The following is a 13,675-nucleotide window of genomic DNA, read 5'->3' on the forward strand; positions in this document are numbered from 1 at the left end:
CAACTTGAGAATACTAAGTTGCTCAAATTTGTTCAGAAAAGTAGTTTTCTATTTTGGGTAGCCACCTGCAACAGAATTTCTTTTATATCAAAAAGAGGTGAACATAAATACTGCAGCATTTGCTTGGTTTCTCTTGTGTAGTTATGGTCATGGGGGGGTAAGGAGGGCTGGACAAAGATAGGCTCGTTGGCCCTGAGCTCTTGCAAAGGCAGGACCGAATACTCTCATGGCTGTGATTTGAAAGCGAACACACGTGGTCTTAGGCTCCACAACCATCACTTTTGTATGCAAGAACTGGTTACTTTGGCTCAGTGTACAGAAGCTTATGGAAGTTCGAATTACAAAAGTAATGCTGGGAATTAAATATCCATAGTCCAGTCATTCAGCTTGAAAACCTCTGCCCAAGTAGGTATCAGCCTTGTGCATCAATGGGATGCTTACAGCCTGCTGTCAGTCCTACATAAAACATCTAATAGGTCACAGAACTTGAGATTTAAGTTAAGTTGCTTTGTGTCTAAAGAACTGTCTGCCCTTTTCTATATACAGTGTCTGAAGTGGAGAGCACAAAAGGGAGTGGTGACTGCCTGCCTAAACTAAATTACCAGAACTCAAGTAATGCCAAAACCGCTTCTAGCATTGTGCGGCTCAATGGTACAGTTGACAATACCGTAGCAGAAGCCAGCACAGGTGAGTGGAAGAGAGAATAGAACTTAACTTTCCAACCACTAGCACAATATATAGTGAATTCCATCTCTGTTGTAAACTGTTTCAAAGATGAGACAAACTTACATTCTTATGTACTTATGTTCCATTTGCTTACATAGCAAGACATAAAGGACCATGTTTCGTTCGTTTTTCAGAGAGTTCTGTGGGATTGCTCTTTTCATCATCTTTTGAGGATGCCAGTGATGCAGAAGTTATAAAAAGTAAATCCTTAAGAAAGAGACATAAAAGCGCAGTGGAACCTGACTTAAGGGAGATACCATGGGAAAGCAGGAACCGTAACCTGAGTGGAGATGGCTTAGTGGGACTCATGATGAATAGAATAAATCAGGAAACAAACCCTGGAGAAATGGTTGAAAAACTAGGAGCAGATGCCAAAATCCTATCTAGTGCATTACAGAAAAGCATAAGACCAAAAACTCTTAATATCAGAAGTTCTTCTTTAGAATCTAAGAGAGAAAGCCTGGAGAAAGAATCTAGTGATGAAGACGCAGCTTTTGATTGCAGTTTTACAGATAAAACAGAGTCTCCAGTTATCTTTGATTTGGAAGACTTGGATGCAGAACCTGAAACAGCTACAGCAGTGAAACCCTCCAGTGAAAAATCCAAAAGGTTGCAGAGAAAGAGCAGCTTTCCAGTAAAGCCAGTTGAAAAGACAGATGTTGAAACCGGATTTGATCCACTGTCTCTGCTGGTGGCGGAGACAGAACAGCAGAAAGAGGAAGAGGAGGATGATGATGATAGAAGTGTTTCTACTCCATCTGCCAGACGAGATTTAGCTGAAGAGATAGTTATGTACATGAACAATATGAGCAGCCCGTTGTCAAGTCGTGCCCCAAGCATTGAGTTGCAAAAGCCCTTCGATGACAGAAGTGCTAATAAAAAGAGTCCAACAATAATCCAGCCTTGCAGGAGGTCCAGCCTTCCCCCAAACTCCCCAAGGCCATCCAGTCTTATCAAATCCAAGAGTTATCATGCAAGAAATGAAGAAAGGACAAGAGATAGGCTTTGGTCCTCCCCAGCTTATTCCCCAAATAGTCCAGCAAAGGAACAGCCACAAGATGCAGCTAGTGCATTAACACTTGTGTCTTCACCGTCATTCAACTTGGATACGCTGTTAACACCCAAGTTTGATGTTCTAAAAAGCAGCATGTTTTCTGCTGGAAAAGGGGTTGCAGAGAAAGCTAGCAAGTGGTACTCAAAATTTACAATGTATGCTGCATCCTCAAAGGTAAATTTTTATAATGACTGCCCCCCACCCCTCCAAAAAAACCCAAACACCTTAAGCTCCTATAAATGAAAGAAAAAGCTTTGTAAAGTTTTAATCACTGACTCTTATGTGATGAACCCACTGTTTGAATGGAAGCATCATGGTAGACTATGTACATTAAGTTGTTTGAATTGCAAGGACCCTAATCTTATTGTCGTGAATAACATCAAATTTGGCTCAGAATATACTTACTGGGAAAACATCAATATAGTATAGTGTGGTGACAGGGCAGAGGAGACTGCTCTGTCTTCCCTTATTTACCTAAAGAAAAAATGCTTAAATAAACAGTCACAGCTTTAAGACTTTAGTGCTGTTATGAAAAAAGGAAAATATGCTTATATTGGTTACCGAAGTGATTTAAGGCTAATTTTGAACTAAGACCATTTGGTTAGCATGATGTCTGCTGCTACCAACTCAAACCAAAGCTCATTGTGTTCCCAGTCCTTGGAAATGAAGGCAGACACAGTTTGTTGTTGGCCTCCTGTCCTATGTGTTTAAGATTGATCTGAGATTAATTAACTCAGGTGTTAAGGATGCCTTCCTTATCCTAATGTATTCCTGTGGCTGTGGATAACTTTTATAGCAATGTGGGGAAAAAGTTACAGGATTAAAATGTTTAAGTTCCAATTTAGGTTTTCATGTCTTAGAGAAATCTTTTTACAAGAATCCTGATGTAGCTGTTTAACCCTGAGTGAAACTTGCCTTGTTTTGCATTGGTTCTGAATACAGATCTGAGCCAAATGGTTTTCCAAGGAGAGCTCACGCTTTGAATTTACTGAGCCAGAGAAGGCTACATATTATTTTCAGAAGTATTTTTGCTTTCCTTTTTCTCAGTGCTATTTGTTTTCTTCTCTCAGGATCAAAATTCAGACCGAGCAAGCGTTTCATCTCTTGGAGCTCTGGACTCAGAATCTACTTCTCTAACTGATGAAGATGTCTGCAATGATTTTGAAAGTGCTTCTCCTCAGGAGAATACCACTTCAGAAATTAAAGGCATTGGTCTCAGCAGGGCAAGCCTAGAAAGCTCAGCTTCCCATGATGGCTCAGCAAAACAATTTGACCAGTGTGGTAAGAGTTTGTGCATAGCATCATTTGGAACAAAAATATTCCAGTTTTACAAGTTGTTTTCTAAGAGTAGTAAAAATCCTTTTTGGAGAATTGTTACTATTTTTATAAGCCTGATCATCAGACAGACTTTGGGGTTTGGATTGGGCTTTTTGCTAATAATTGGTAGTGACTGTTGAATCAATTTTTGTTGTACTGTCATTATGGAGCACAGTGTGTCAGGCTGAATCAGCATGAAAGGAACATCTGTCTACTTAGATCCCTCCACTTTGCACCGAAAAGAGCATGCCCAGACTTGGCTTCCCAGTGAGTGGGATGGGGAGGAACTGGAGAGGGGCAGTGGAGAATCAATCATGATCAGGGTACTGGGGCATCCTAAGGCTGAGGGGAACCTGGCTCATTTAGTCTGGCAAAGGGAAGGGTCAGGATTAGGGTTAGCACCTCTTGTCCTTGCCTAGCTTTTGTCCAGACAGAGTGTGGGTATGAATTACTTAATCTGTAGAATTTGTTTCCAAGCTACCAACTGTTGTAAAAAGAAAACTGAGCATATGGAATTTCTGTGTTGGTAGGTTTTATTTCTGCCATTGCTGGTGCTGGGCAGATGGCAGCCTCACACTCCAGCTTCATGTTTCTCTCTGTCTGAGTGTATCTATTTGTTGCATCTTCCATCACACATTTTATAAGTGCATTATTATTTGACCAGAAGAAATGCATATTCTGAATACTAATACTCTGGGTTTCTTCTGTTAATAGGTTCTCTTTCAAAGTTCCCTTTACCTGACAAATCAGAGTTGATATCTTCATGCAGTACAAGCAGTACCAGTGTGTTTCAGAACTACGCTATGGAGGTACAGGATGATTTATTGATTTTAATTGATACACTAAAAGCATATGTCTTAAAATATAAATGCTATCTGAATCTCTGGTAAAGTTCAAAGCTTAAAATTAATCCACTGAAAGATGGATAAATATTTCTGTGACACAGTAGGTTTCATTTCAAATTCTGCTTTAGAAATGTCTTTATTGCAGTCACACCTCTGGTCCTTAAAGCTGTAGGTCTCAAGAGTTTGAGAACTGGATGCCATTGAATTCAGGCATCCAAATCTCTTGGGCAGCTAAATTCGTTTGAAGTGAAAATGCCAAGACTTAAATAGCACTATACATTTTAAAATACAGAATAGATAACTAGCTATTTCTTGTTACAGCTTCCTGTAAGAGTGCTTTGCTTTTCACTATTACACTGGTTCTGTGTGGCTCTCTTTCCCTTTTTTGTTTGCTTCTTTTGGTGGATTCGGACTAATGGCTATCATTTTCATCTTTCCTTTTTTCCCCACATTTCTATTACACTGGCAGTCACTACAGGAGAGTGTTTAAATTCTAAGAATGATTTATGTACCTGCATAAATATCCCTGTTTGCAAAGAGATTACAAATGACGTTACAATATTATAACTGGCTTGTTTTCCTCTGGGAAAGCCATACAAGGATCACACAACCCATTAGCTGAAGTGTATTTATTTCATGAGTGTAGTTTCAGACCCCAGTCTACTTGTTACAGCAGAACATAGACCTGCATTTAATACCTTTTTCAGACTATGCTCATTCCAGTCATTTAGCATATGTTAGTGCAGTTTGGATTTAAGATGTAATAATTGTTGTGAAATACGTAAATTTAAACCCAAATGTTCTAACTTGAAGCTTGGGAACACATACATGACTGAACCTGTATGTGAGTGGCAAGTAGTATCATCTAAGGGCCAAGATTTTGGTGGTAGTTTTAACTGCTTTGTAAAAGAAGAGTAGTTTTGAGAATGTGTTATAGTGGAGTTCTGTTCTCTGCAGGTCCTCATCTCAAGCTGTTCACGATGTCGAACTTGTGACTGTTTGGTTCATGATGAAGAAATCATGGCAGGTTGGACCGCAGATGACTCAAATCTCAACACCACGTGTCCATTCTGTGGCAATTTATTCCTGCCTTTTTTAAGCATAGAAATCAGAGATCTGCGGCGACCTGGACGGTAATAACATGGTCTTGATTTTCCTCAATTCTGAATACTCATAATTGTGAAGTGGTGTTTGCTTTTGATTTTTTAAATGATATTAAGCTTTTGCTTTCCCTGCAGTTACTTCCTGAAGTCCAGCCCTTCTACAGAAAACATGCAGTACCCATCACTATTCTCAAATCAGAGTGGGAAGTCCTGTAACACTGCAGCTACTGTTGGCCTTGCTACATCTCTAATGTCTGTTCAAGAGGATATAAATTCAAATAGGTAAGTCTGTGTTTTCTGCCTAGAAATTGCTCAGGTTCTCCGTGGATATGCATGTTTTCCTTGTCAACAGAAATGAATTTAATAACATACTCTTGAGAGCAGAAATTGATTGGAGAGGGGATCTTCTTGCTGCCTCTCCCTTATCTCCTTTGGCCACATCATGTTTTTTCAGCATGGTGTTTACTATTTCATTCCTAATACAGCAATTCATGTAGGCATCTGTAATTCTGCAGATGTTACCCACTCCTTTTAGGATGCTTGTGTTTATTATCATTGCAAGGGGGAATAAAACTTGCACTGTAACATGAATGTGGTGGACGTCAAGATAGAATTGGACATGTCAGGTCAATGATTTCCAGTTTATTTCTGTCTGCTTGTATGCATGTTTGAACACTTAGAGGAAAGCAAAAAGCTGAGATTCTGAACCTTTTTATTTTTTTCCTCCCCTTCCCTAGCAAATCTAAACAGCATGAGAACAGTTGTGCCAGAAGTATCCAGATCCCCTCAGGAAGAAGACAAAATACCTCTGGGTCAGAATGTACAAGTCACCCTGTAGCAAGGAGTATCAGTACTTTTGGTCCATTGGAAGAAGATGAGAAGGAAAACCAGAAGATCAGCCATATCATTCCTACTGGTAGCCTGCCTGCTACTTTGCAAGGACCAACAGTGTGTAGTTTTTCTACTTTAAATGTCATTTCAAGTGTGTGATAGATTGTGAAATAGCATTGATTAGAAAAGAATTAACCATTCCAACTTATGAGAAATACTAGGTTTTGTTATTTAAACTAATATAAGTAACATATAACTTGTATAAGTAGCTTTTACGTGTTGGGGTGTCTCAGAGGGAACAAAAGCATTCATAAGACTTTGTAAAGATAATTACATTCCAACTAATGGCATTTTTCCTTTTTATACCATAGGATTCCTTGGGCCTAGAATGGCCCTTGCCTAGTCCTGATCCTATAACGGTTCCTTATCTCAGTCCTCTAGTAGTATGGAAAGAGCTTGAAAGCTTGCTTGAAAATGAAGGGGATCATGCAATAACAGTGGCAGACTTTGTAGATCATCACCCTATTGTGTTCTGGAATTTGGTGTGGTATTTCAGACGCTTGGATTTGCCCAGCAACTTACCAGGATTAATACTTTCTTCTGAGCACTGTAATAAAAACTCCAAGGTATGGAATCAGATAGGAGGCATTGACAGATGAAAAATGCATGCTTTCCCATATAGGAAATGATTAGATAATTGAGTAACTCTTAGAAATGTGTCTCACAGTATGCTAGGTCCTGATTTGGTGAAGAATGTGTCAACTGAAAGAACCTAAAGAATGTGTAACTCTGGAACTTGGGCTCAGCAGCACTTGTGTGGGATAAGTGTTTAAGTCTTTAATAGTCACACTGTAATTTGTGATCTTCACTTGCAAAGATAAGTTTCTAGTTGGTTTTATTGCAGTTTGATGACTAGTTAAGGAGTAGAAGGAGGAGGAAGTTATGATTATAAGACCGTAGGAGGATACGCAAAATACTCCTTTGCTATGTCACTGACATCCTGTTCAGATTTAACTTTCTCAGGTTTACAGCAGCTTTAATATTCAAACTTTTTACCATTATGCCTATAGATGTGAAAATATGTTTTAAATACAAAAGTCATCTTTCATGACTTCGTAGTAAAATATCTTTATGTATGCATTCTTCTGTTCAGATTCCACGAAGCTGTATGTCAGAGGACAGTAAATATGTTCTTATTCAGATGCTATGGGACAATATGAAATTGCATCAGGATCCAAGGCAGCCTCTGTATATACTGTGGAATGCTCAGAGTAAGCTTTGTTTCTTGTGTCTTTTAGTGGGGTTTTTAATGAACAATTCTCATCTTGAGCAGCTGAAGAATATGTTTTGTAAAGAGATGCCTTTGTGGATAGTTCATGCAAGATACAGAGCTGGTTTGTGATCATACTGCTTTTTGTCTTGCAGGTCAAAATCGCACTCTTTTGTTTGAGAGTGAGTGTCAAGTTTGGTGTTGCTATTTTAAGTTGGTGTGACTTGTTTTGGGAGGGAGGGTGGTTGTATGCTTAGCAGTAAACTGCTTGAACACCTTTAGTTTTCCAGCACATCTGTTTCAAATCATTGGCCAGTATCTCCAGTGGCTTTTTCTTCATTGGGAAGGGACAAGTAAGAGGGAATGTGTTTCAGTGAACACAGAACTTATGGCAGTTCATCCACTTAGCTTGTTTTCTTATTTTTAGAATTTGCTTCCTAAGCATTTTGTTGCCAGTGTTGGATCATATGCCTGAAAATGCTCATGACCCATTGCAGCTCTTGAGTTTTCTCCTATGTGCTTTTTGTTTCTTACGTTGACATTATTTTGCCTTGATGCTTATTGCTCCTTGTTCACCACATATATATCAATGTATTCACAGCCTGTGTAGCCTCTCACCTTTTTTAAGCAACTTCCTACTTGCTCCACAAACAATATATATGTTCTTACAACATTTCTAATGTTTTTCAGCCCAGAAGTACCCAATGGTCCATTTATTGCAGAAAGATGACGACTCCTTTAATCAGGAGCTCTTGAGAAGTATGGTGAAAAGCATTAAGATGAATGATGTGTATGGACCAATGAGTCAGATATTGGAAAGATTGAACAAATGGCCACATATGAAAAGACAGCGGTAAGAACAGGAGCACACCTGACTGTAGCAGAGTTGGGCAACAATAAGGCTATTGGAATGTGAATTATATTCTTGTAGTGTGCTTTTTAAAGAAGAAAACACTGGTTTTCAGCAGTGTTCTCAAATTTATTACATGGTCTGGTAAAATATTCTTGGGTTTTGTGCCTGGATTTAGTGATTTTATTTATAAGAGGATATAAATCAGCCTTTTCAACAGCTGGAGCAATGACCAGGTGTTTCTTTGCCTGCCTGCCTACTTTTTCAAGCTAATGTGGAAATGCAGAAAAGCAAGCTCCTGTCTTGTTTGCCAAATTTAATGGAATTTGAGTGCCCTGAGTGCATGCTTCACTCTGTGTGCACTTGGTAGAACTTCCAGTAGATGCCTTAAGGACCTACCATAAGTGATGTCAGTATGTGGGGAGTCCAGGGCAATCTCGAGGTCAGAAATGACAATATTTTGGAGGTTGCAGTCAGGGTTTATGGTGAAAATGTCACTTTAAAAAATAAGTTATCTTTAAACGCTCGAATCTGTTTTTGATATAGATTGCTTGGTGATGTATTACTGCAGTATATAACCTGCAATTTCTTTTTCCATTTTCAGGAGTCTTTACAGAGAAATACTATTTCTTTCACTTGTTGCCCTAGGAAGAGATAACATTGATATAGGTAAGTTTTATAAGTTACTTGAATGAGTATAGATGATGGATGTCTGCAAACCAGTTTTTCATCTTTAAATAAATAAATATGTAGATTAGGATGAGGCTTGGAGCAAGCTGCTCTAGTGGAAGGTGTCCCTGCCCATTGGCAGGGGGTTGGAACTGGGTGAGCTTTAAGGTCTCTTCCAACCCAAAATGTTCTGTGATTCTGTGTGTGCCATTCAATAGGAAGTGCTGAATAAAAAGCACTTCACAATTATTTGCTGCTGATGGGCATACTCCCTGTCATTGTGTTTGGGTTGTGTTTTTGAGCAGGTATACAGAAGTTGCTTTTCTCTTTCTTACAGATGCTTTTGACAGAGAGTACAAAATGGCCTATGACCGCCTCACTGCTAGTCAAGTGAAGAATACTCATAATTGTGATAGACCACCAAGTACGGGGGTGATGGAATGCAGAAAGATTTTTGGAGAACCATATCTTTAAATATACTTAGCTAAAGAGGTGATATCTATGATGTATACCTGTGTAACATAACCACTTCAGTCACAAGGAGCATCTCAGTCTTCAGTGTTCAAGAACGTATGTACGAATGTACTGTGGCAGAAGGCCTTGGAATGATTAGGCCTACCTACAGATGTGGAAATGGACAGAGTGGAAAAATGGGCCAAATACTTCCCTGTCCCTTGTCCTTTCTGCAAATCGACGTGTGGAAAGGAGGATTCTAAACAAAATCAGTTCTTTTGCTTGGGACAACCCATTACAGTTCCCTTCTTAAAGATTGACAGGTGGACAGAAACAATGCACTGAAACTAATGTGAGCGAAGTAAATCCTTCAGAATCTATTGTTTACATAGAATATTCATGATGTTATGAAGAGCATACAAAGTTGTATTATACATATTTTAAATTGTTTATAGTAAGTTGATATTTTTTTAATTTTTTTAAATTACTGGAGTGAATTTTAAAAGGACTTGCTGCAGAAGCAATACAGTGCTTATTTTTTTTGCAGTACACTGCTATTTATAGTAACTTGTCCAGTTACTTTTTGAAGAGTGATTTGTTTTTAAAGCAAAATAGAACATGTTAACCTTCACCTAGGCAGTCCTCTAGATACAGGATTTCTCTCATGCACACATGGAAAATGTGTTACCACAGCAATCAGGAGGAAGGTATGGTAAACCATAAAACTCTACTTATGAACACGTGGGTGTCTTTAAAACACTTCTGTAGAAACCTCCTCTTCCTCGCCTGTTCCCTTCACTCCCTAGTAAAGAGAAAGCATACTGAAGAGTCCTACAGATTACATTATGGAATCAGGCCATCCCAGCTGTTGGCACTTGTTAATATGACCTCATTGCAGATGTAATACAAAGCAAATGACAGCCTGCAAGAAGTTCTTCATACTCATGCAGTGTTTGGAGTCTTGGTGGATGTGTTTGAAACACACTAAATACAACACGTATGTAATGCTAATCCAAAGCTTTTAACTCAAGTACATAAAGCAAACTTGCTACAGGGAATATTTAGGGAATGTAACTTATTGGGGCATATTGTGCATAGTTAAATGTACCTGGAATGTTTGGTCTCTGTTTCACAGGCAACCCAGCTGTTGGTTTTGTTGCTGTGAAGAACCACGCTGCGTCAGTCCTTGTGCTGGAGTCTTGGCTTTTGACTCATGTTTTTCTTGTTCTAGATGTTTAACAAAGTGCTCTGTGCTCTCAGTCATATAGCAACTCCTCACCAGAAGGTAGGCTACAGAGAAAATACCAGAAGTCTTGTATGGAGGTGGGAAAACAGACATTGAATTGTATAAAACACCCTAAACAAATTAAACCATGCTTTAACAAATAGCTTTATTTTAAGTAATCGCAATGGTTTTCCAATCCTAATTTCTTTTAGCTGTTGCTGTTACAGTATTTCTAAGTACTCAGCTGTTACATTAGCTTTTGTATTTCTGTCTGCCTAGCAGCAGATATTTTTAAAGATCTCTTAAGTTTGCAAGTGTAATAGTACAGCAATGTAGTAGGCAGAAAGGAGAGAAATGGTAAAGCTCACATTTACTTTATTAAATGAAACAGCCTGTCAGAGGCTTAAATGAGAAGTAATGCTGCTATGAAGCCCTATATAACCTCCTCCCAGACCTCTGTAAAGTAGTAAGAGGATGCTGCCCTAAGGAGAAAGGACTTAGAACTGGTAGAGCCGCAGGTATGTGCTGATGATGATTACAAGATACAGTCTTGTTGGATACAGCTTTCATGGGGTAATACCTCTTCTCTAATTTGCTGCTAATGACATAGCTGACCTTTATGACATATCCCCTGCCCTGAGGTGGAGCTAGCAATGCTACACTTACCAACATTGTTCACATTTAATTTATTTTAACAATTTGTGATGCTCCTTTTTATACTGCCACGCTTGTGAAGTGTTCCTCATGCATGAACTATAGCTGTTTGTTCTCACCCGGGTACATGGTAATAGTGTATCAGTGTAGGGTGGATACATACATAACCCCTTCATTCTTCTGAACTATTATGGAAAACACCAGGTTATTTTTTAACATACTCATTGTAAGTACCTGTTAGTGTGCATGTGTGCTCTGCTCTGTACCATAGGTACACTGTATTTACCAAGTAAAAGTTGCATACAGTAGTTGCTATGTATATAAACTCATTCATGTTTGTGCTGTGTGTAGGGTAGTGCTCCAAGCTCTTTGCAGTTCTGCTCCCCATGTCATTTACCACTTGGGGCAGCCACTGTTTTATAGGACCTTCAAGCCATGAAGGAGGGCAAGTGCTTTTTCCAGAGCTGCCGTGGTGTGTTAGAGGTACTGAGCTATGAAGTGAGCTTCACACCTCCTACTTGAGTCTGGCAGAAGCGATGGAGCCTGGTCTCTAACCACCCCTCACTTACTAGGGCATAACACTGCAACTGTGTGTGCTAGCACAGGAATAGATGCAACACTTGTAATATGTGGCCCACTTTCTCCATTCTAGCCCCAGCTTCGTTGTAAGTACTTCCAACTGCCTTCAGACTTGTAAAGCAAACAAGTTTGTCACTTCATTCAAATATCAAGTCCTGCCAGTATTGTCAGAAGAGTATATATTGTACCGTGAGAAGGATTCTATATGCATCCTTCAGATAAACAATCTTACTGTGTCTTTGCATCCTCAGTAGCACTCCTGAAACACTGATGATGTTTATTTGGGTGTGCTTTTAAATTACTATATGATGTAGTAATTCATCAAGTGACATCGCTATACTTAATGAATTGTTTTATGAAGTCTGTGGCAAGTGAGTCCACTGTAGAAATACTATAAGGAAATATAGTTGGAATAGTGGTTAAGTGGGAAATTTTCCTCATTTGAGTCATAATGTTCAAAATGTAGGTCCTGAGGTGGATAATTTTTAAGCATCAGAGAATTCAATGTAGAAACAGTTTTCAACTCTCACTGTCCTTTATTAGAGAAGCAATTTGACTATATTTTCCAATACCACAAAGATGGATAAATAAAATATTTGAGACATATTTTCAATTTAAAATTTTGTATGAACTGAATTTTCTCCTTTTGTGTACTAAATAATGCTTATGTCAAAACCAACCTGGAACAAAGGTGTTACATTTGCAGTGCAATATATATTTTGCTTTACTTATGGTTCCACTGGAATAATTATTGGAGATGAAATGCTGAAATGTGAATAGAAGTTGTGCTGTTTCTCTGACACTGCTAAAGTGTTTCCCATTTTGAGAAGGTTTGCTGTTGGCACAGTTACAACCTGAAGAATTCAGATTCTGCTGGTGAATTAAATGATTTGTACCCCAAGAAAGAGAAAATTCCTGCATTGTATAACCAATGGGAGACGCAGATAGTAATGAGAGGGGTATCCCTGGATGATACCTCACTGGGGTTTAAAAAAGGTACTTTGTTAGTCTGCAAGCAGCACTTTTTAAATGAATGGTTGTAGATTTGTAAATATGTAATGTTGAAATTTTATTTAGCAAAACCCACTCTGTTGGATGTTTGCTTTGGTTTGTAGTTCCTTTAAAATATGCAAAGTCAGTGTTCACAATGTCAAGGGTTTTGTTGTTTTTTTTTCCTGTCTCATCCAAAAAAGAAGTTTTACAGTGAGTCAATAAAAAGCTGAAAATCTTTCTGGTTATTTTCATTAACATTTTATTAGATGGATTAGAACGACAGAAATCTCTGCAACTCTTAAACTACGTTGTTTGCTCGCATGAGGCATTGTTAACAATAAACCCATGAGGTTTGTTGGTGGTTGATGTCAGTGGCATTTTTTCATAGCGTTATGTGGAAGACAGTGCTAACAACAAGAATTAGCTCTGGATACAGTAATCTGTGTATTTCAGAGATTAGTGTCAGGATGAAAACAAAATTCAAGCAGATCAGCTTTTGGTTGTAGTATTTCTGATGCCTGGATTTAGTTTTTGCTAGTGCTAATATTCTAACCCCAGATCCACTAAATCTTGTTACAGGAAGATGTAAATCCCGATGACATCACACCTGTACTGGTGGCACTTAGAGTGAGTTTTAGGGATTATATTGCAAGATCCAGTACCGATTTAACAGGAGCCAGGTGGACAGCTTTCAGGATTGCTCTGCGGCTCTCATCCTGTATTCTTCTGCATGCAGAAATAACTGACTGCTTTGCTTTCTCCTTGAAAACCTTAGTATTGCATTTCCCACAGTCTGAAGAAGGCCAGGAAAAAGCATTTCCTTTAAAGTGCATCATGATCTGCATACACTTTCCTGGAGGTATGTGTACAGTACCAGCTGTGGATGCTCTATAGTGGCATTCACTGAAAGGATGAAAACTACCTCTGAGTAGGGCAATCATAGCAAACTATTTGCAGCACAGACCTTGGGGATGGGATTACTTTTGTACTGAGCAAACATTCTGTGCTGAAAATTGGCTCCATTAACTTGAGGGGATCGGCCTTCCCATATCTATTCCATGCCAGCCTTTCCATGACAGCCTAAACTTGTATGTTGTTTGATATTG

General features: G+C 38.8%; 1 protein-coding gene across 1 annotated transcript in view; it reads left to right on the forward strand.

Annotated features, from left to right (window-relative positions):
• DENND4A (DENN domain containing 4A) overlaps positions 1–12,935 on the forward strand; it is a 52,513-nt gene extending 39,578 nt beyond the window's left edge. The window contains exons 20-31 of the mRNA XM_034066482.1: positions 547–687; positions 861–1,954; positions 2,851–3,061; positions 3,812–3,906; positions 4,900–5,075; positions 5,181–5,327; positions 5,783–5,993; positions 6,248–6,502; positions 7,030–7,147; positions 7,837–7,999; positions 8,601–8,665; positions 9,003–12,935. Of these exons, the coding sequence (XP_033922373.1) occupies positions 547–687; positions 861–1,954; positions 2,851–3,061; positions 3,812–3,906; positions 4,900–5,075; positions 5,181–5,327; positions 5,783–5,993; positions 6,248–6,502; positions 7,030–7,147; positions 7,837–7,999; positions 8,601–8,665; positions 9,003–9,139 (2,813 nt within the window). The 3' untranslated portion in view covers positions 9,140–12,935. The remainder of the gene's footprint in view (positions 1–546; positions 688–860; positions 1,955–2,850; positions 3,062–3,811; positions 3,907–4,899; positions 5,076–5,180; positions 5,328–5,782; positions 5,994–6,247; positions 6,503–7,029; positions 7,148–7,836; positions 8,000–8,600; positions 8,666–9,002) is intronic.
• The last annotated feature ends 740 nt before the right edge of the window (positions 12,936–13,675 follow it).

Source organism: Melopsittacus undulatus, chromosome 9 (genome assembly GCF_012275295.1).
Source record: "Melopsittacus undulatus isolate bMelUnd1 chromosome 9, bMelUnd1.mat.Z, whole genome shotgun sequence".
Taxonomy (NCBI): domain Eukaryota; kingdom Metazoa; phylum Chordata; class Aves; order Psittaciformes; family Psittaculidae; genus Melopsittacus; species Melopsittacus undulatus.